Below are 23,752 nucleotides of genomic sequence, written 5' to 3' on the forward strand. Positions count from 1 at the left end.
TGAGGTGGGCGGGGTTGGGGGGGGCAGGGTTTGGTGCTAGCGGGGTGTATAATGTAGCCAGGAATAGTCACGGATGCATTGGGTTGTGGGTATTTGTTCTGTTCTGTTTATGTTGTGTTACTGTGAGATTGTCCTCCTGAAATGTGTTTGTCATTCTTGTATAATCTTGTATAATGTTGTGCTTACTTGGACTGTGATGAAGCTGTGAGGACTCAGGTGGTTTGTCTTCATGCTCTTCAGTCTTCACAGAGACAACAGTCAGTGGAAACTTGCTGACATCAGCCTCCTCCTGCCCTACAGGACACTCTCCCTCCTGACTGATCCACACTTCCTCCTCTTCCTCTTTAATGTGGGGGGGCTGTGGATCCTCTTCTTCCTCTTTAATGTGGGGGGGCTGTGGATCCTCCCCTTCCTCTTTAATGTGAGGAGGCTGCTGGACGTCTGTTGGGTAAATAAGTAAATAAGATAAAGAGAGTATAGAAATAGTTTTGAACTGACACTGTTAACACAATGACATGATTTGTGTTCTTTTGTGTGTTGTGTTAAAAGTGTGTAGCAAAACAACCAATAAAAACACTGGAAATACCTCCTTTTTTCCTAAAAATTATTCAAAAGTGGTACAGTGAGTACAAAAACAGACTTGGAAATTTGATGGGGGGCAATTTGAAAAGTTTGTATAAGTACGAGGCAGGATTGATTGAAGCATTCTTAACTTCACTGATGTAAAGTGGGTAAATATTGTTTTGTGTATACGGTCTATGACACCTAAACTTTATCTGTAAACTTAACCATAATATTATAATGATATTGTCATTACCATAACTTCAATATCATGGAAATAAAAAAAATATAATTCCAAAATCACTAAAAAAACAAAAAAAACATTCATGGTATGTTTTTGTTATCATGCAACATACTTTCTTGAGGTCATTTTGTTGGCTGGGCCAAAAGGAACTTTTACCAAAACATGTTTTACTATGTGCTGTTTTATGGAGTATCTTCATCAACAATTCCTCTTTAGGAATTGGAGACCATCTACGACACGCTGAAGGAAAGTCAGTCACCTTTATGTTCTTTTAATAATTCAAGTTTTGACTACTTTAGTTATTGAAAATAATTGTTTACGTTCACTTATTGATACTTGTAAGTCAGATTTAGGAAGTTAAATTATAACTTTGATTAGATTTGATTACAGTATAAAATGTATTTGGTGAGTGTATGAGTTTAGTGTAAACATGTTGATACATGTTTACATCTTCTTGGGGACTGGAACACAGATATGTCCTGAAAGGATGCACCCATTTTTAAAACCTTCACTAAACTGTGCCACCAACATTGTCTCACTTAGCTCATTAAGCAAACTACCAGGGTGAGTGAGTCCTGTTAAACCTTCATAGACCTCCTTGTTACTTCTGACCAGTCTCAGATCACCACAAGTGGAACTACTGTATGAGGCTTAAGTGATCATTCCAACATTTTCTGTACCCATGAAGAACAGAACCGAGGCTAACGGCCACAAAACAAGAGAAGCTAGAATCCTCAAGACCTAGACTAGCAAGGCTTTCAATGACAAACTGCCGAAATAAGACTCGCTCCGTACTTGCAAGTACACAGGTCTTTGGGTCAATTCCTAACCTCAGAAAAGTAAATAACTTCACAGTCAAAGTGGGCGACAATATTATAACAAACAAAAATTAGATTAACTTTCTTGGCTGCATCGTAGAGACTAATCTCTCCAGTGAAAAAATGACTACTCAGGTAGTGAAAGAATCAACCGACAAATTATATTCTTACTAATGTTGTCCCAATAACAATATTTTGGTACCGAGACCTGTACAAAAATGTATTTTGATACTTTTCTAAAAAAAAGGGATCACAGAAAAGTGCTTTATTGGCTTTCTTAAAATAACATTTTTTTTGGGGTACATCAAACATGTTTCCTATTGCAAGTTTGTGAACATACTGGACAACTTGTCTTTTAGTAGTAAGTATATAAAGAAAAGCTCCTAATTTAGTCTGTTGACATATGCAGTAACATATTGTGTCATTTATATTCTATTATTATTAGGTCAAAATTATTAAGGACATGTGGTAAAATATGGATTATTAATTTACTTGTTCATTAACTGTAAATATCTGCTTATTTTCTGTTTTAACATGTTCTACCTACACTTCTGTTAAAATGTAATAATCACTTATGTTTCTGTTGTTTGGATACTTTACATTAGTTTTGGATGATACCATAAATGTGGGTATCAATCTGATACCAAGTAGTTACAGGATCATATATTGGTCATATTCAAAGTCCTCATGGGTCCAGTGACATTTTTCCTGAGTTTATAAACATAATATAAATAAATACAAATAAAAAAACGAAAGAAGATGTGATGGCAAAACATTGTGATGTAAACATAGAAGTAGTACTTTTTAGAGGCGGTTTAGTACCGAATATGATTAATGCAGTTGAGATGGGCTCCAACACCCCCCGCGACCCCAAACGTGACAAGCAGTAGAAAATGGATGGATGGATAGTATCACGGTACTTTACCAATACCGGCATTCCGTACACCCTTACTTCTTATATAGTAGGATCACCCCGCTGGTGGGTAGAAATACACTTAAGACTCTAACACAAGCAATCATTTAAAGTCCTACTGAAAGCCACTACTAGCGACCACGCAGTCTGATAGTTTATATATCAATGATGAAATATTAACATTGCAACACATGCCAATACGGCCGCTTTAGTTTACTAAATTGCAATTTTAAATTTCCCGCCGAAGTATCCTGTTGAAAACGTCACGGAATGATAACGCACGCGCGTGACGTCACGGACTGTAAGGAAATATTAGCGGTGCACCACACACAGCTAAAAGTTGTCTGCTTTAACGGCATTATTACACAGTATTTTGGACATCTGTGTTGCTGAATCTTTTGCAATTTGTTCAATTAATAATGGAGAAGTCAAAGTAGAAAGATGCAGTTGGGAAGCTTTAACTTTTAGCCACACAAACACACGGTGATTCCTTGTTTAAAATTCCCGGAGGTGAAACTTTACTATGGATCAGAGCGGTCAAGCAAACATGGATCCCGACCAAATGTCAACCAGCAGGTTTCGATGAGAAAATTGTGGTTAAAAAGTCACTTCTTACCGGAGATCAGCTGAACTTGTGCCATCCATACAGCTGCCGTCGACTTCCCTCAGAGACTGGCCTCAAGACACCCGTGGACACACCCCTCCGACTATCAGGTAATATTAAACTCACTAATACGTCACTTCCTGTTCACGAGAAAGGACACAAAAGAAAAAGGCTCCGCTTTTGCTACCGGACTTTTTCTTTATTTTGAAGATTTTGACCACTGATTTGCGATCACAGCCACAGGAGAGTCACCTGGCATCCTTGACCTCATTTTGGTCAGTTGTGAGGCACTGATACGCTGAAATAAGGCAAGTTGGATGAGACGTTTGCCTCAAGCCATGGGCGCCTTACCGCAGCTCAAAGCGGTTGCCTAGCAACCAAAAGCTACGGCGAGTTTACAGCTGTTTTAAAGTGCTTCCAACGTCGCAGTGTTATAAGTTGACAGACTAACACCTGAAATCGATCTGTGAACAACGCAATGCACGCATTGTTGGAACAAACAAGTTAAACATGCTGCAAGTTGCTAAAGTAACTGCCGTTTAAGACACAAGAGTCACTGATGTCATCGATCTGCCACGATGCCAAAAGTTAAAGAGAAGACTGAAAGCCCGAAACCTTCGGTGTCAGCCGACACAGGACACAACTGGGACCAAGATTTGAGACTGGAAACAGGACATGATGGGAATCAAGAAGGAGTACTACTAAAAATACTCCATGAATTAAAAGAAGATTGGAAAGAAATGAAAGAAGAAATTAAAGAAATAAAAAAAGATCTGAAAAAAAGCAATGGAAGAACACAAATAAGATGTGAAAAGTCTGCAAACTCAAATCATCACCAGAAAAAATGAAGTCTCTGATATGTGCCAACAATTGAAGACCTTTCAAGAAGATATGCGCCAACAAATGAAGACCCTTCAAGAAGACAACTCCATGCTGTGGAATATCATAGATGAAATGGAGCAGGATAAACGAATGAATGATATCATGGTGACAAGGCACCGAATTAAACCAAGATCCTATGCGAAGGCTGTGAATAATGAAGGTGAACCAGATGAAATGGACCTTGTCTCGGCAGAACAGCAAGTGGTCAACTTTCTGCAATCAAAGGAAATTGAAATTGATATTATTACCATCGAAACATGCATCCCACTGAACAGAAGAGACAACAACGCCACTCCAGTCATGCTCGTGAAACTCGTAAACAGAACATCTAAAATGGCATTGCTGAGACAGGGAAAGAAGCTGAAGGGAACAAATGTGTACATGAATGAGCATCTCACTAAACATAATGCTGGAATCGCCAAGAAAGCAAGCAACTTGAGAAAGCAGGGAAAAATCCAGGGAACTTGGAGCGCCAACTGTAAAATCTACATCAAGCTGAATGGAGGTCCGGAGGCAAGAGTAATTGTTGTCAATGACATCAAAGACCTGGACAAATTTGAAGTTTACACAGCTTCCACAGCAATGATGATAATGGACTCTGACATAAAACAAGCACCTAAATTCAACATCAACACTACTACTCTGTAAGAGACGACTAAAAAAGAAGACCTAGATTCAGGACTGCTTCCATCTACACTTATAGACATTATTGAAACGACATCAAAGATTGTTGAGCAAGGAAATATGGAACTACAAAACTTCTGCAACAAAGAGCACAAAAACCAGGATTTGGAAAACGATATAGATCCAGATACAATTTTTTTCCCCCACATTAGTAATAATTGTTTTTATTACAAAGATGAGCAATACAATAGCATCCTTAAAAGTGATAACAAATTGTCAATTGTTCATTTTAATAGCAGAAGCTTGTATGCAAACTACAACAACATTAAGAACTTTTTGGAGCACATCAACAAACCCTTCAAAGTGATCGCCGTCACAGAAACATGGATTGATGATAAAAAAAGGAATAGATTTTGATCTGGAAAGATATGAACTAAACTACATCAACAGAGCCAACAAAAATGGAGGAGGAGTAGTTGTGTATGTGATGAAGAACCTGAACTACAAAGTGGTAAAAAACATGTAATTAGCTATAGATAATATCTTAGAATGTATTACCATTGTAATATGTCAGGAAAATAGCAAAAACATACTCATCAGTTGTATATATAGATCACCTAAGTCAAGTATAGAAACATTTGAAGAATGGATCAAGGCAACTTACATGGACAATGGTCAAAAAATAATGTTCTTATGCGGTGACTTTAACATTGACTTATTGAACCCTAACAAGCAAAGGTCTATTGATGACTTCATTGATACAATGTACAGCATCAGTTTATATCCTAAAATCACAAAGCCAAGCAGCATCACAGGACACTGTGCCACGCTTATTGATCATATTTTTACCAATGATTTTGATAATAACACCACAAGTGGTCTACTTATAACCGACTTTAGGGATCATCTGCCAGTTTTTACAATATATGATGGAAACTGCAAAAAGAACATGGAAGACAGAAGGACATTTCAAAGACTGTGCACAGAGAAGAGGATGATTGCTTTCAAAATGGAGAAACAAAAGCAAGATTGGGACAATGTGTACAATGAAGAAGAGGTTGATGAAGCATACGAACATTTCTTAAACAAGTTCATAATACTTTATGACAAACATTGTCCATGGAGACAACTCAGTAGTAAACAGAGAAAGAATAATCAACCATGGATGACAAAAGGATTAAACAATGCTTGTAAGAAGAAGAATACGCTATATAGAAAATGTATAGTACAAAGAACTACAGAGGCAGAAGTTAAGTACAAAAAGTATAAAAACAAGTTAACAAACATACTACGATCATGTAGAAAAGAATATTACAGTGAATTATTGGACAGGAACAAAAATAATATGAGAGCAACATGGGGCATTCTCAATAGCATTATTAAAAATGGCACTAAGAGGGATTACCCCCAATACTTCTCAGATCAGGAGTGTCAAACTCAAATACTGAGTGGGCCAAAATTTAAAACTGAACAAATCCGCGGGCCAAGGTTGAACACATTGCCTTTTAATAGGGACCCAAACACGTTTTGCAATGAATATTAAACAAGCAAGGCTTAAATATGGCAGCATGGTGGAACAGGGGTTAGTGCATCTGCCTCACAATACGAAGGTCCTGAGTAATCCTGGGTTCTTTCTGTGTGGAGTTTGCATGTTCTCCCTGTGACTGCGTGGGTTCCCTCCGGGTACTCAGGCTTCCTCCCATGGAACAGGCAGAGCTTATATAACGTAATTGTGCAAAATCAACTTTTAAAAAACAAAGGAAAAAACTTCAGTGGTATATTAAATAGAATTTAACTTAAAAAATTAATGCCTCTTTTCTATTTGCAGCCTTCTGAGGTAAATACCAACATTAACTTTTTCCACAGGCTAATAAATTTGAAAATAAAATTAAAATGAGGTGGGCGGGGATTTGGTGGTATATTGTAGAGTTGGTGCTGCAAAGGGTTCTTGGTATTTGTTCTGTTGTGTTTATGTTGTGTTACGGTGCGGGTGTTCTCCCGAAATATGTTTTGTCATTCTTGTTTGGTGTGGGTTCACAGTGTGGCGCATATTTGTAACAGTGTTAAAGTTGTTTATACGGCCACCCTCAGTGTGACCTGTATGGCTGTTGGCCAAGTATGTGTGTGTGAAAGCCACATATATTATGTGACTTGGCCAGCACGCTGTTTATATGGAGGAAAAGAGGACATGACGGCATGTTGTAGAGGACGCTAAAGGCATCGCCTTTAAAGCACGCTACCAATATTGTTGTCCGGGTGCAAATCAGGAAAATGGTTGCCCAGAGAGATTTTCGAGAAGGGCACTAAACTTCGGGAGTCTCCCGGGAAAATCGGGAGGGTTGGCAAGTATGAGTATTAGGGGTGAATGTGGTGTTACCGGCGGGCCAGCTCTAATGTTAATTTGATATTGCCTCAAGGGCCAAATGAAATTAAACGGTGGGCCAATGTTTGGCCCGCGGGCCAGAGTTTCACACCCATGTCTTAGATGGAAATAAACATAATGACAACATAAAGGAAGTAGTCGAAAGCTTTAATAACTACTTTGTAAATATTGGACCAAAATTGGAAGAAAGGATTCCAGACCCAGTTTCAATTGAGGACTATAATGATACCATAGAGCAAAATCCCAACTCCATGTTCCTCAGAAATGTGACACAGGAGGAAATAGTTAAAATCGTGAAAAAGTGTAAATCAAAGTCTTCAACTGATTGTAACGGAATTGATATGGATACGATAAAAAAGGTTATTGATGAGATCTCAGGACCATTAATGTATATTAGTAACCTATCATTTCAAACAGGTACATTTCCAAACAAAATGAAAATAGCTAAAGTTGCACCAATTTATAAGACTGGAGATAAACATCTATTTACAAATTATAGACCTGTTTCTTTACTTCCACAAATTTCTAAAATCATTGAAAAACTGTTCAATAAAAGATTAGAGAGTTTCATAAATAAAAATAGAATACTCGAAGAGAACCAATATGGATACAGAGCAAATGTTTCAACTTCAAAGGCTTTAATTGAAATCACAGAAGAAATGACCAATGCAATAGATAGTAAAAAATGTGCAGCAGCAGTGTTTATGGATCTAACTAAAGCATTTGACACAATTAATCACAATATTTTAATCAAAAAACTGGAACGATATGGCATCAGAGGGTTAGTCTTCAATTGGATAAGAAGTTATCTAACGAACAGGAAACAATACGTGAAGCTAGGCGAACACACTTCTACAACACTAAATATATCCTGTGGTGTACCTCAGGGATCAATACTGGGACTTAAATTATTCAATCTCTATATAAATGACGTTTGTAAAGTTACAAGAGATTTAAAGTTAGTATTATTTGCGGATGAAACAACAGCGTTTTGTTGAGGAGAGAACACAAAGAGGATAATACAAATAATAACAGAAGAAATGAACAAATTAAAAAAATGGTTTGACAAAAACAGACTATCATTGAATCTCAGTAAGACTAAAATAATGCTATTTGGTAACAGTAGAAAAGAAATGTCAAACACAAATACAAATAGACGGAATAGAAATTGAAAGAGTAAATGAAACCAAATTTCTAGGTATAATGATTGATGATAAACTGAACTGGAAATCTCATGTAAAAAATATACAACATAAAAGTAACAAGAAATACGTCAATGATGTATAAAGCCAAAATATGTTCTGGACCGAAAATCAGTTTATATTCTCTATTGCTCACTAGTGTTACATATCTGAGTTACTGTGTAGAAATATGGGGAAATAACTGCAAAAGTACACTTCATTCATTAACTGTGTTACAAAAAAGATCAGTTAGAATAATACATCATGTTGGATATAGACAACATACAAACCCTTTATTTATTGAATCAAAGATACTGAAATTCCACCACATAGTGAAATTGCAAACAGATAAAATTATACACAAAGCAAACTATAACCTGCTTCCCAAGAATATACAACGATTCTTCTCAACAAAAGAGAAATATAATCTTAGAGCAAAATGTAATTTAAAACATTTGTATGCACGTACAACACTTAAGACCTTCAGTATATCAGTATGTAGAATTAAATGATGGAATGGATTAAGCAAAGCAATCAAACAATGTACTAATATCATCCACTTCAAGAAACTCTTCAAACCTAAAGTGTTTACAAAGTAGAAAGAAAAAGAACCATGATAATAAACATTCTGATTTTATTCACCCATTCATTCTCAAAATAATCGTACTTATCTCATCGTATGGAATAAAACTTACTTCACCAATCATTTATTTATTTATTTTTATTGTGATTACTTATTACTTATGGAGTATACATTGTGAATACATTGAGAACAGGAAGTGAACAAAAATTTTAGCAACTGTTATGTAAAGAAAAGGGGTAGGAATAAATAAGCTCTGCTTCTTCCTACTCCTTTTCCAACATGTTGAAAAGAGAAACCGGAAATTGTGATGTATCATGTTGTATGTGTGATGTAACATGTTGTATGTGTGATGTATCATGTTGTATGTGTGATGTATCATGTTGTATACATGCATGTGTGATGTATCATGTTGTATACATGCATGTGTGATGTATCATGTTGTATGTGTGATGTATGATGTTGTATGTGTGATGTATCATGTTGTATACATGCATGTGTGATGTATCATGTTGTATACATGCATGTGTGATGTATCATGTTGTATGTGTGATGTATCATGTTGTATGTGTGATGTATCATGTTGTATGTGTGATGTATCATGTTGTATGTGTGATGTATCATGTTGTATGTGTGATGTATCATGTTGTATGTGTGATGTATCATGTTGTATACATGCATGTGTGATGTATCATGTTGTATGTGTGATGTATCATGTTGTATACATGCATGTGTGATGTATCATGTTGTATGTGTGATGTATCATGTTGTATGCTTGCATGTTCCAAATAAACTCAAACTCAACTCACTAAAACACAAGCAACACAATAGAAAGATAAGGGATTTCCCAGAATTATCCTGGTAAATGTGTCTAAAAACATCTGAATCAGTCCCAATGCAATAACCTTTTTTTTTTAACTTGATTTTTAATTTTTTTTTCTAGTCCGTCGCTATCAATATCCTCGAATCCTCGAACACAAATCTTTCATCCTCGCTCATATTAATGACACAGAATGGACCTGCTATCCCCGTTTGAATAAGAAAATCTCATTTCAGTAGGCCTTTAACCCCACTTTGACTACAGAGTTCATGTTTGGTACCGTGATGCCTTAAAAGCCCTCAAAAACAAACTCCAGACAGCCCAAAACAAAATGATTGGGCTTCTGCTTAACCGTCCATCTCGGGCTCACCTTTCAGCCAACCATTTCCTTAACGTGGGGAGGCTCTTGGTGGCCGACAGAGTACATCTTCTTGCAGTTGGTCTGGTGTAGAAGATACACCATACCACTAAAATACCCATGTACCTGTCTAGATACTTCAAAATATATTCACCATTATAACACCAAAGGTAGTTGTACAAATCACATTCAACCTAGATCTCACTCCAAAAATGTTCTAATGTGTTTGCCTGCCATACCACCAACATGTGGAAGTCCCTATCAAAAAGAAACATATTACTGCTTGCGGCTACTCGTAACTGGGAATAAACATAGCCTTTTATCTATTTGAAATTATATTTACATGTATTTTCTTGCAGTATATTTGTATTTTAAATGCTACTTTCTACATAGTACTGTGTGAGTTCTAATATATATTTCAACTGAAAGCATCTCAGGCTTTCTTGTAGCAGTGAATGTGTACCGTGATGAAAGTGTACCCTTTCCTATGCAAACTTCTCATAACTCCTTCAATCAATCAATCACACATTGTTACAAACTGAGAGGAACATCAACCTCAAACTGTCCTCTTTTCATGAAGAATCTAAGTCAGGGGTCTCAAACTCAATTTACCTGGGGGCCACTGGATGCAGAAACCGGGTGAGGCTGGGCTGCAAGAAAACATTTCTTAAAAAATCCAACATGCACTTTTTAATGAATTCACCTTCTTTGAATGGCTTTCCCGCCCTCGTAACATACTTGCCAACTGTGGCGATCTCTCCGGGAAACACCCGAATATCAGTGCCCCTCCCGACAATCCCCTGGGGCAAGCATTCTCCCGGTTTTAACCCGGACAACAATATTAAGGGCGTGTCGCGATGTCACAGTCTTTAGCGTCCTCTACAACCTGCCGTCTCGTCCGCTTTTCCACCATGGCGCACATTAGTAACAGTGTTAAAGTTGTTTATACGGCCACCCTCAGTGTGACCTGTATGGCTGTTGATCAACTATGTCTTGCAGTTGTTTACTGCATCTACAGAAGCCAAATACGGCATGTGGCTGGGCTGGCACGCTGTTTGTACAGGTTGTAGAGGATGTTAAAAGCAGTTCCTCCACGGTGCCCCCTTAATATTGTTATTTTGGATGAAATTCGGGAGAATGATTACCCCAGGAGGGGCACTGAAAAATTGGGAGTCTCCCGGAAGAATCAAGAGTATGCAAGTACACCGCTGTTGGGCGCCGTTCATATAAAACACGCGGGCCGCACCAACATTACTTTTTCATGTTAAGGTGCGGGCCGCAAAATAACGTCTCGCGGGCCGCAATTGGCCCGCGTGTTTGAGATCCCTGATCTAAATCAAAGCATTGCATCATCCCCACAAGACAAAGCATCTTCCTATTGAAGACGTGTTAATAATGAAATGTAAAGTTAGTAAAGATGTGACAGTAAGAAGTAAACAAACCTGTTCTGTGTAACACAACTTGATGTTTCTTGAAAACAGCGTCCAGTAGTTGATGTTGTCGCTCCTTCTCCTCTTTTGTAAGACAAAGTTCCTCCTCATACTTTGCTATCCTTCTTTCGCACATTTTCACACAATCACAACACTTTACTCACACATTTGATCTCTACTTAGCGATGTGTTGATAACGTCCGCGTCTCTTTGTTAGCAGCTAACAAGCTAAGCTAACTAACAAGCAAAGATAGCACGAGAAGCGGCACAGTGCTTCTAGCGCATCGAGACCACTTTATCCTTAAAGAAAGAATCAAAGATGTATTTTATACGAGGTAAATATTTCCAGCTGGATAACAAATAATAAGACTGTCTTTCTCCGTCCATGTGCTGCACACTTGACGTTACAAGGCAGTACTGCTCTGTTCTGCTGCTTTCCGTTTACACCGGAAGCTGGGAATGACGTCACAGCCGAGTGGACGAAGAGGTAGCTCTATATAAGATATTGCCTGCTGTCACTGTTACCATGCTTTTATAACCTGTAATATGTATTTGAACAACAATGTGACATAAAAGAGTTTCTTGTTTTTCAAAAATAAATTCAAAGTATATCAAACACAGCTTTAATGTTGGGGTCCAGTGGCGCCCCCGTGCGACATTCATTGCAATGACAAGAGTGAAAGTGCTAGAAATTGTAGCGATATTACTGCCTGATTCCACGTGTTTTTATTGTGGTTCCCTTTTACTCCTAGATAATCTATTTTCATACAAAACATTAATAAAACATTCAAATATCACAGAACATGATGTCGCACGAACCAGAGGTGTGGACTCGAGTCACATGAATTGGACTCGAGTCGGACTCGAGTCATACAATTGATGACTTTAGACTCGACTTGACCACATTTAAAAAGACTTGCAACTCGACTTAGACTTTAACATCAATGACTTGTGACTTGACTTGGACTTGAGCCTTTTGACTTGACATGACTTGCTACTTTCCCCGAAACCCAAAGATTAAAAAGTTATTCAGGAGCGCTCCGTATCTTTCATTTAGTATTTGTGTGTGTCTGCGTGTTGTTCCCGTCAGCTTGTATGCTCTCAGTACAACAGCCAATCACATTGCAGGTCAGCTTGTATGCTCTCAGTACAACATCCAATCACATTGCAGGTCAGCTTGTATGCTCTCAGTACAACAGCCAATCACATTGCAGGTCAGCTTGTATGCTCTCAGTACAACAGCCAATCACATTGCAAGTCAGCTTGTATGCTCTCAGTACAACAGCCAATCACATTAGTACTGTTGTTTTGCTCCCACAGCACTCATCCAATCACATTGCAGGTCAGCTTGTATGCTCTCAGTACAACAGCCAATCACATTGCAGGTCAGCTTGTATGCTCTCAGTACAACAGCCAATCACATTGCAGGTCAGCTTGTATGCTCTCAGTACAACAGCCAATCACATTGCAGGTCAGCTTGTATGCTCTCAGTACAACAGCCAATCACATTGCAGGTCAGCTTGTATGCTCTCAGTACAACAGCCAATCACATTGCAGGTCAGCTTGTATGCTCTCAGTACAACAGCCAATCACATTGCAGGTCAGCTTGTATGCTCTCAGTACAACAGCCAATCACATTGCAGGTCAGCTTGTATGCTCTCAGTACAACAGCCAATCACATTGCAGGTCAGCTTGTATGCTCTCAGTACAACAGCCAATCACATTGCAGGTCAGCTTGTATGCTCTCAGTACAACAGCCAATCACATTGCAGGTCAGCTTGTATGCTCTCAGTACAACAGCCAATCACATTGCAGGTCAGCTTGTATGCTCTCAGTACAACAGCCAATCACATTGCAAGTCAGCTTGTATGCTCTCAGTACAACAGCCAATCACATTGCAGGTCAGCTTGTATGCTCTCAGTACAACAGCCAATCACATTGCAGGTCAGCTTGTATGCTCTCAGTACAACAGCCAATCACATTAGTACTGTTGTTTTGCTCCCACAGCACTCATCCAATCACATTGCAGGTCAGCTTGTATGCTCTCAGTACAACAGCCAATCACATTGCAGGTCAGCTTGTATGCTCTCAGTACAACAGCCAATCACATTGCAGGTCAGCTTGTATGCTCTCAGTACAACAGCCAATCACATTGCAGGTCAGCTTGTATGCTCTCAGTACAACAGCCAATCACATTAGTACTGTTGTTTTGCTCCCACAGCACTCATCCAATCACATTGCAGGTCAGCTTGTATGCTCTCAGTACAACAGCCAATCAAATTAGTACTGTTGTTTTGCTCCCACAGCACTCATCCAATCACATTGCAGGTCAGCTTGTATGCTCTCAGTACAACAGCCAATCACATTAGTACTGTTGTTTTGCTCCCACAGCACTCATCCAATCACATTGCAGGTCAGCTTGTATGCTCTCAGTACAACAGCCAATCACATTGCAGGTCAGCTTGTATGCTCTCAGTACAACAGCCAATCACATTGCAGGTCAGCTTGTATGCTCTCAGTACAACAGCCAATCACATTGCAGGTCAGCTTGTATGCTCTCAGTACAACAGCCAATCACATTGCAGGTCAGCTTGTATGCTCTCAGTACAACAGCCAATCACATTGCAGGTCAGCTTGTATGCTCTCAGTACAACAGCCAATCACATTGCAGGTCAGCTTGTATGCTCTCAGTACAACAGCCAATCACATTGCAGGTCAGCTTGTATGCTCTCAGTACAACAGCCAATCACATTGCAGGTCAGCTTGTATGCTCTCAGTACAACAGCCAATCACATTGCAGGTCAGCTTGTATGCTCTCAGTACAACAGCCAATCACATTGCAGGTCAGCTTGTATGCTCTCAGTACAACAGCCAATCACATTGCAGGTCAGCTTGTATGCTCTCAGTACAACAGCCAATCACATTGCAAGTCAGCTTGTATGCTCTCAGTACAACAGCCAATCACATTGCAGGTCAGCTTGTATGCTCTCAGTACAACAGCCAATCACATTGCAGGTCAGCTTGTATGCTCTCAGTACAACAGCCAATCACATTAGTACTGTTGTTTTGCTCCCACAGCACTCATCCAATCACATTGCAGGTCAGCTTGTATGCTCTCAGTACAACAGCCAATCACATTGCAGGTCAGCTTGTATGCTCTCAGTACAACAGCCAATCACATTGCAGGTCAGCTTGTATGCTCTCAGTACAACAGCCAATCACATTGCAGGTCAGCTTGTATGCTCTCAGTACAACAGCCAATCACATTAGTACTGTTGTTTTGCTCCCACAGCACTCATCCAATCACATTGCAGGTCAGCTTGTATGCTCTCAGTACAACAGCCAATCACATTGCAGGTCAGCTTGTATGCTCTCAGTACAACAGCCAATCAAATTAGTACTGTTGTTTTGCTCCCACAGCACTCATCCAATCACATTGCAGTAAAACCAAGGAAGAATAATTCTTAAACAACGCGCCATTGAGAAAAAAAATATGCCAACGTTGGTTTCGTCCGGGTATAAAAAACTACGACTTGGTCAACAAAAAACGAATTGCCGTATGCAAAACATGCAGTTCGAATATGTAGACGCAACAACTTCCAATTTCGTTCGACATTTGAAGATGCACAAAGAAGGGTAAGTTTTGATTGTAAGCTAAAGTTTATTGGCTGAGTAATGTGACTTTTATTTGCTGTGTAGTTGAATGAGTGAGGCTGTAAACTCACTGCTAACGTTATAACCATAGTCATCTTATAAGTAGACGCGGTATAGAGCACTTCTGCTACTGGCGCTGAGGAGACGAGACGCGCGGCCGCCATCTTGGAGTGGTGATCCGCTTCACTCAGTGCAATTAATTTGTCAGGAGCAATGAACAGTCGGCCTCCATCTTGGAGTGGTGATCCGCTCCACTCAGTGCAATTAATTTGGCAGGAGCAATGAACAGTCGGCCGCCATCTTGGAGTGGTGATCCGCTCCACTCAGTGCAATTAATTTGGCAGGAGCAATGAACAGTCGGCCTCCATCTTGGAGTGGTGATCAGCTCCACTCAGTGCAATTAATTTGGCAGGAGCAATGAACAGTCGGCGCATTTAATTAATCTTACCTCACTAAAAAACACTGATTTTCGTCATACGTGTAACTATGATAAAAGGACACATGTTTTGGTGTGTTTTATTATTCATAGTTTGCTTAACAGTAACAGAATATTTGTATATGCTATAAGTGACCAGACGTCCAAGATCAATACTGGGAATATAATCCCAGAGAAGGGGGAAAAAAAACATATGCATGTACATATGTATATACATGCATATGTTCCACATAAAAAAATGTATGAATACATTAGATATCTATGTATCTTACGGACCTATAGACTATCTCTGTTGCTGCAGCAGCAGGGAGTTTATTCTGTCTTGGCATTTTGTATTGATATTCTATTATATTCTTCCCTTAAATGATCATGTTTTCAGTGATTGTTTTATATGTATTTTTTATGTATGTCACTTTGGATAAATGCGTCTGCCAAATACTTCAACATAAACATATATTAACACGCCGAGTCATACCAAAGACTATAAAAATGGGACTCATTACCTCCCTGCTTGGCACTCAGCATCAAGGGTTGGAATTGGGAGTTAAATCGCCCAAAATGTTTCCCGGGCGCCCACTGCTCCCCTAACCTCCCAGGGGGTGAACAAGGGGATGGGTCAAATGCGGAAGACAGATTTCACCATACCTAGTGTGTGTGTGACAATCATTGCTACTTTAACTTTAACCTGTAAGTTTTTATATCAGCTAAAACCACCAATCTGTTTGACTGGATTCAGAATAAAACTAAATTCTGTTGTACCCAACAATGTTAGTATTTGAATTTTGTTACTTGAAAACTTATTCCTGGTTACATACATACTGTTAAGAAAGTATTGTCTTATATTTTGCCTAAAATGAGAATGCATCATAATCATTGGCAACTGGTGAATGTTGTTTTAGGTGGGGCTGAAAGTTTGTAAAGCAAATACCTGTAGGAGCGTCATCCTCCCCCAGAAGATTTCTTTGTGATTTTCACATACAAATATTGAAGATCTTTGCTCCTTCACAACTCTGTTGTAATATTCTTTTCACAAAATACAACCATCCATCCATTTCTACTCCTTATTCCCTTTGGGTTGCGGGGGGCACTGGTGCCTATCTCAGCTACAATCAGGCGGAAGGCAATAGTACGTTAATGTTAAATCTTACTTGTGAAAAGTAATCCCCCAATTCCTATTTTCAACAGTCCGCTAATATTAACAGGAAAACGCTGAACACCGCCCGGCATCTTTGTTTTCTACCTGTCAACTGTCAGTTTAAGCTGCTCGCCAGCTCCTCATCACCACTTCAAGATGGCGGCCAAATTGCTCGCGTCACAGCAGCCAATGCGGCGTCTACTTATAAGATGTCTCTGGTTATAACGTCATTGCAAACACGACAATCTGTTGCATCCACTGCAGTTTGCTACCATATTCATACTTTTTGTAAAGTGATTTTTTTCAAGCAGGGTTGCATGAGGTACCTACACATAGTGTTACGTTAGTCAGTGTATCACAAACTGTAACGTAAGGTTATACGGTGGTCAGCAGCACCGCATATTTTAGCCACCTACAAAAAGACAAACATAGTCAAATAAAGGTCAGTTAAAATGTACACTATATTAAGAATATGTGTACAGATTGCTTTTGCATAGGGCCCTGAAATCTAAACAGTACATTGTTCATTGTTATTTTCATGTATTTGTTATGTTTTTCATGTGTACGCAGACATAAACACACAAACAGAATGAGATGAGATCAATGACATAAGGTAAGAACAGGATAGAAACTGCTGTGGAACTAACTAGCTACAATGCAATATGACATGGAAATACAATGTTAACACTTTGTTTACAAATAAGTACAGTTCAACTTGTTTTTCCAAATGTGTTTATTCTGTAAAGCAATGAGTTAAATGTTTAAAATGACTGGTTAATAGTGTTATTATGAATTGCAAGGTCAGCACTATTTTTTTTCCTGCAATTTCAAATGCACTTGGTTTTAATAAATAAATACAGCATTTTAAAAACATACATAATCTGTGTAAATGTATTAGTCTGTGATTAAAATGACCTGAAAGGACTCGAAACTCAAAATGCAGGACTTGGGACTTGACTTGAGACTTTCCAGTCTTGACTTTGGACTTGACTCGGGACTTGCCTGTCTTGACTCGAGACTTGAGGGCAAAGACTTGAGACTTACTTGTGACTTGCAAAACAATGACTTGGTCCCACCTCTGGCATGAACTCTGACATAAAACAAATTGTAAGTCCAGGAAGTGACGTACTCTTCGCGCATGCGTGGATCGATCGTGTCGTGAATTTATATCAATTTTTAAAAAGTGTGAAACATTTTCTCTCATACACAAAAGTGTCTTTCTTAAAGTGAAATCCAAATTCTAACATTGTGTTAATGATTTGAATTTATTAATTTAATCTTGGAAGATTGTACAAAATAGAAAAAGCCCTTATTATATTTACTGAAATAATTTAAGTGTATCATTTATTTATATATATTTTATTTTAATCTTATTCGAATGGTCTCTCATATTTACTTTTACTTTCTTTCACGGGTTTTGTTTGTAAGAGGATTGGATTTAATGTGATGTTTTTTTTATATTGCTGAGTAAAATATTGAAAAAGCATTGACTCATATTGTATTGAAAGTACCTTAATGTGTCTAAACATTGTTTATGTGTGTTTAATTGTTCAATAACAAAATAAAATAAATACTCAGAACCAAAACTGGCTAGCAAATAAAGTCTTATATTAACATAAATAATGTTGAAGTCATATTACATGACATTATATAAATATGTATATTAAATATAATTTGAATAGTTGGCAAGTAAACAAAATGCATTTGCCATACCTAATTGTATTATATCAATTATAACTCAACCCCACACATAATAACATGTATTCACACTTTGTTGTGTGAAAATATTTTACACAAACTTACATTCAATTATAGTAATGATTATAATATAATAAGAAATTTAACAATGTGTGTTCTGGATGTAAATTAATTCATGGAAAATAAATTGATTAACAATTAATCTTTTTAGCGAGGTAGCATCTTTTTTTACCTGGAAACTTATCTCCTTAAGTGTGCAAATAAAGTCTTACGTATTACTTGTATTACATTTGAATAAAACCTTATTGAGCATATTAACAAGATTCTGTTAGAAAATGTGCCAAGTATGAAAAATGTCATTTTGAATTTGCGTACAGGATGTAGAATGACAATGATCTTCACCCACCATAAAACAAATCAGGAAGATTGGAGCATGTGGAAGGAAGTTATGACTGTTATAATTTTCCACCACAAGGGGGCGATGTTGGTGTCGATATTTATGACTAGTCATGATCAGACCCCGACCTAAAGACCTACTGAAAGCCACTACTAGCCACCACGCAGTCTGATAGTTTATATATCAATGATGAAATATTAACATTGCAACACATGCCAATACGGCCTTTTTAGTTTACTAAATTGCAATTTTACATTTCCCGGGAGTTTCTTGTTGAAAATGTTGTGGAATGATGACGTATACGCGTTACGTTAAGGACTGTCAGGAAATATTAGCGCTGCGCACACACACAGCTAAAAGTTGTCTGCTTTAAATCGCATAATTACTGAGAATTTTTGACATCTGTGTTGCTGAATCTTTTGCAATTTGTTCAATTAATAATGGAGACTATAAAGAAGAATGCTGTTGGTGGAAAGCGGTGGATTGCAGCTGTCTTTAGCACCGAGACACAGCCGGTGTTTCTTTGTTTGTTGTGAAAGCAGAGCGGTCAAGCGAACATGTTTTCTCTACGTCAACCAGCATGTTTTTGGATGGGGAAATTGTGATATATATCTTACTGAAGACATCAGTGGATTATTTGTGGTCCTGCAGCAGCTGTGAGCTTGGCTCCTCGGCTTCTCTCTTAGACTCGAGGTATGCCTTTACAATCTTTAAAACCTCACTAAAACACTATTAAAACAATAAGCAGATAAGGGATCTTTCAGAATTATCCTAGTAAATGTGTCTAATTGCATCTGAAACGCTCACACTGCCGTCGCCCGGAGCTGTCACTTTTTTTTTTCCTTTCTATTCCTTCACTTTCAATATCCTAATTCAAAAATCTTTCATCCTCACTCAAATTAATGGGGGAATTGTTGCTTTCTCGGTCCGAATTGCTCTTACTGCTGGTGGCTCCCATTAAAAACAATGTGAATATGTGTGGAACCCTGCAACTCGTGACATCACGCGCACATACTTCCGGTAAAGGCAAGGCTTTTCTATTAGCGACCAAAAGTTGCGAACTTTATCGTCGATGTTCTCTACTAAATCCTTTCAGCAAAAATATGGCAATATCGCAAAATTAAATGATGAAGTATGACACATAGAATGGACCTGCTATCCCCGTTTAAATAAGAACATCTCATTTCAGTAGAGATTTTCAATGAGATTTTCTTATTTAAACGGGGATAGCAGGTCCATTCTATGTGTCATACTTCATCATTTCGCGATCTTGCCATATTTTTGCTGAAAGGATTTAGTAGAGAACATCCACCATAAAGTTCACAACTTTTGGTCGCTAATAAAAAAGCCTTGCCTGTACCGGAAATATGTGCGCGTGACGTCACGAGTTGTAGGACTCCACACATATTCACATTGTTTTTAATGGGAGCCACCAGCAGTAAGAGCAATTCGGACCGAGAAAGCGACAATTTCCCCATTAATTTGAGCAAGGATGAAAGATTTGTGAATTAGGATATTGAAAGTAAAGGACTAGAAGAAAAAATGGCAAAAAAAAAAAAAAATGTGACGGCTCCGGGCGACGGCAGTGTGAGCGTTTCAGATGTAATTAGACACATTTACTAGGATAATTCTGGAAAATCCCTTATCTGCTTATTGTTTTAATAGTGTTTTAGTGAGGTTTTAAAGATTGTAAAGGCATACCTCGAGTCTAAGAGAGAAGCCGAGGAGCCAAGCTCACAGCTGCTGCAGAACGACGAATAATCCAATGATTTCTCCGGTAAGATATATATCACAATTTTCCCATCCAAAAACATGCTGGTTGACGTAGAGAAAACATGTTCGCTTGACCGCTCTGCTTTCACAACAAACAAAGAAACACCGGCTGTGTCTCGGTGCTAAAGACAGCTGCAATCCACCGCTTTCCACCAACAGCATTCTTCTTTATAGTCTCCATTATTAAATGAACAAATTGCAAAAGATTCAGCAACACAGGTGTCCAAAATACTTTGTAACTGCACGATGAAAAGAGACGACTTTTAGCCGTGTGTGGTGCTACGCTAACATGTCCCCTCCAACAGGTGATGTCACGCGTATGAGTCATCATTCCGCAACGTTTTTAAAGGGGAACATTATCAGCAGACCTATGTAAGCGTCAATATATACCTTGATGGTGCAGAAAAAATACCATATATTTTTTTAACCGATTTCCGAACTCTAAATGGGTGAATTTTGGCGAATTAAACGCCTTTCTGTTTATCGCTCTGGAGGGGATGACGTCAGAATGTGACGCAGCTATTCGGCCATGCTATGGCTATGAATAGCGTCAATAGCTATTCACTCAATAGCTTCAGTTTCTTCTTCAATACTTTCATACTCCAACCATCCGTTTCAATACATGCGTAATCTGTTGAATCGCTTGAGCCGCTGAAATCCGAGTCAAAATCCGAGCTAATGTCGCTATATCTTGCTGTGCTATTCGCCATTGTTTGTTTATATTGGCAGCACTGTATGACGTCACAGGGAAATGGACAGTGGCATCGCAAATAGCAAAAAACAAGCACTTTGAAGCTTTTTTTAGGGATATTCGGAGACCGGCAAAATTTTGAAAAAAACTTCAAAAAATACAACATGCCACTGGGAACTAATTTTTATTGTTTTTAACCCTTTTGAAATAGTGATAATGTTCCCCTTTAACAAGAAACTCAAGGGAAATTTAAAGGGTAACATTATCACAATTTCAGAAGGGTTGAAACCAATAAAAATCAGTTCGCAGTGGCTTATTTTATTTTTCGAAGTTTTTTTCAAAATTTTACCAATCATGGAATATCCCAAAAAAGGCTTTAAAGTGCCTGATTTTCGCTATCTGTAAATCCACCGTCCATTTTCCTGTGACGTCACATAGTGACGCCAATACAACCAAACATGGTGGATAGAACAGCAAGATATAGCAACATTAGCTCGGATTCAGACGTGGATTTCAGCGATTTAGGTGATTTAACAGATTACGCATGTATTGAAACGGATGGTTGGAGTGTGGAGGCAGATAGCGAAAGCGAAATTGAAAAAGAAACTGAAGCTATTGAGCAAATAGCTTTTGAAGCTATTCGGCGATCGCCTTCTAACCAACGATTGCATCTTTTGACCACTGGAGCAACTTAAATCCATCGATTGGTAAAAGTTTGTTTGGCATAACATGTGGGTGGAGGGAAAGGCTGGAGGCAAATATAGCTACAAATGTACATAGAGCTAGCCTAAATAGCATGTTAGCATCGATTAACTGGCAGTCATGCCGTGACCAAATATGTCTGATTAGCACATAAGTCAATAACATCAACAAAACTCACCTTTGTGATTTCGTTGTCTTTATCGTTGGAAATGCATCTGCTTTGAGTGTCGCAGGATATCCACACATCTCTGTGCCATGTCTGTCGTAGCATAGCTGTCGTCGGTAAAATGTGCAGAACAAACAAGGGACTTTCGCATCTTTTGACCACTGGTGTACTTGAATCCGTCGATTGGTATGTGTTTGTTTGGCATTAAATGTGGGTGGAGGGAAAGGCTGGATGCAAATATAGCTACAAATGAGGCATAACGATGCAATATGTACATACAGCTAGCCTAAATAGCATGGTAGCATCGATTAGCATGCCATGCTAATCGATGCACACGCCACGTAAGTCAACTTGAATCCGTCCCTGATCGTGTTGTTACACCCTCCGACAACACACCGACGAGGCATGATGTCTCCAAGGTACGGAAAACAGTAGAAAAAAACGGAAAATAACAGAGCTGATTTGACTTGTGTGTGTAATGTGTTTGAGAAAATAGTGGATTGCTTCCCGTTGTAACGTCACAGGTGAAAGGTCATTGCTCCGACAGCGAACAATTGAAAGGCGTTTAAATCGCCAAATTCACCCTTTTAGAAATCGGAAATCCGTTAAAAAAACATATGGTCTTTTTTCGGCAACATCAAGGTATATATGGACTCTTACATAGGTTTGGTGATAATGTTCTCCTTTAAAATTGCAATTTAGTAAACTAAAAAGGCCGTATTGGCATGTGTTGCAATGTTAATATTTCATCATTGATATGTAAACTATCAGACTGCGTGGTCGCTAGTAGTGGCTTTCAGTAGGTCTTTAAATTTAACAGTAGAAGATGAGAGGCACTACATACAACATCAAATATACATTCATATTAAACATGCTGTGTTTTTAAAGTACATTTAGCACAATCACTAAGTGTTTTTAAATCCCTGCAGCTTCCATGACTGTTACACACTTGTGTTTACTGTCCTGACACTTATGCCAGAACATCTTATCACACACAGTGCAACTAAATGCTTTCTCTCCAGTGTGTGTTCTCATGTGTCTGGTCATGACAAGCTTTGTGGAGAAATGCTTCTTACAAACAGGGCAAGTAAAAGGTTTCTCTCCAGTATGTGTTCTCATGTGTGCGGACATCTTAGGCTTTGTGGAGAAAGTCTTCTTACAAACAGAGCAAGTAAAAGGTTTCTCTCCAGTATGTGTTCTCATGTGTGAGGTCATGTTAGACTTTGTGGAGAAACTCTTCTGACAAACAGAGCAAGTAAAAGGTTTCTCTCCAGTGTGTGTTCTCATGTGTATGGGGATGTCAGGGTTTCTGGAAAAACACTTATTACAAACAGAGCAAGTAAAAGGTTTCTCTCCAGTATGTGTTTGCATGTGTGTGATCATATGCTGCTTTGTAGAGAAACGCTTCTTACAAACAGAGCAAGTAAAAGGTTTCTCTCCAGTATGTGTTCTCATGTGTTCGGTCATGTTAGACTTTCTGGAGAAATTCTTCTTACAAAGAGAGCAAGTAAAAGGTTTCTCTCCAGTGTGTGTTCTCATGTGTCTGGTCATGGCAGGCTTAACGGAGAAACTCTTCTTACAAACAGAGCAAGTAAAAAGTTTCTCTCCGGTGTGTGTTCTCATGTGTGTGGTCATGTGTTGCTTTGTGGAGAAACTTTTCTTACAAACAGAGCAAGTAAAAGGTTTCTCTCCAGTATGTATT

At 38.5% G+C, this 23,752-nt stretch overlaps 1 protein-coding gene across 3 annotated transcripts in view; it reads right to left on the reverse strand.

The window, feature by feature from the left end:
• Positions 1 to 23,752, reverse strand: part of LOC133546865 (zinc finger protein OZF-like) — a 109,770-nt gene that overhangs the window by 14,124 nt on the left and 71,894 nt on the right. For 2 of the 3 annotated variants that reach the window (XM_061892710.1, XM_061892708.1), the window contains one exon: positions 187 to 441. In XM_061892710.1, coding sequence (XP_061748694.1) covers positions 187 to 441 — 255 coding nt within the window. Of the gene's footprint in view, positions 1 to 186; positions 442 to 11,410; positions 11,850 to 23,752 lie in introns of those variants that run through there. The other variant, XM_061892709.1, reaches the window with a different exon arrangement.

The sequence above is a fragment of the Nerophis ophidion genome, unplaced genomic scaffold (genome assembly GCF_033978795.1).
Source record: "Nerophis ophidion isolate RoL-2023_Sa unplaced genomic scaffold, RoL_Noph_v1.0 HiC_scaffold_46, whole genome shotgun sequence".
Lineage (NCBI taxonomy): Eukaryota > Metazoa > Chordata > Actinopteri > Syngnathiformes > Syngnathidae > Nerophis > Nerophis ophidion.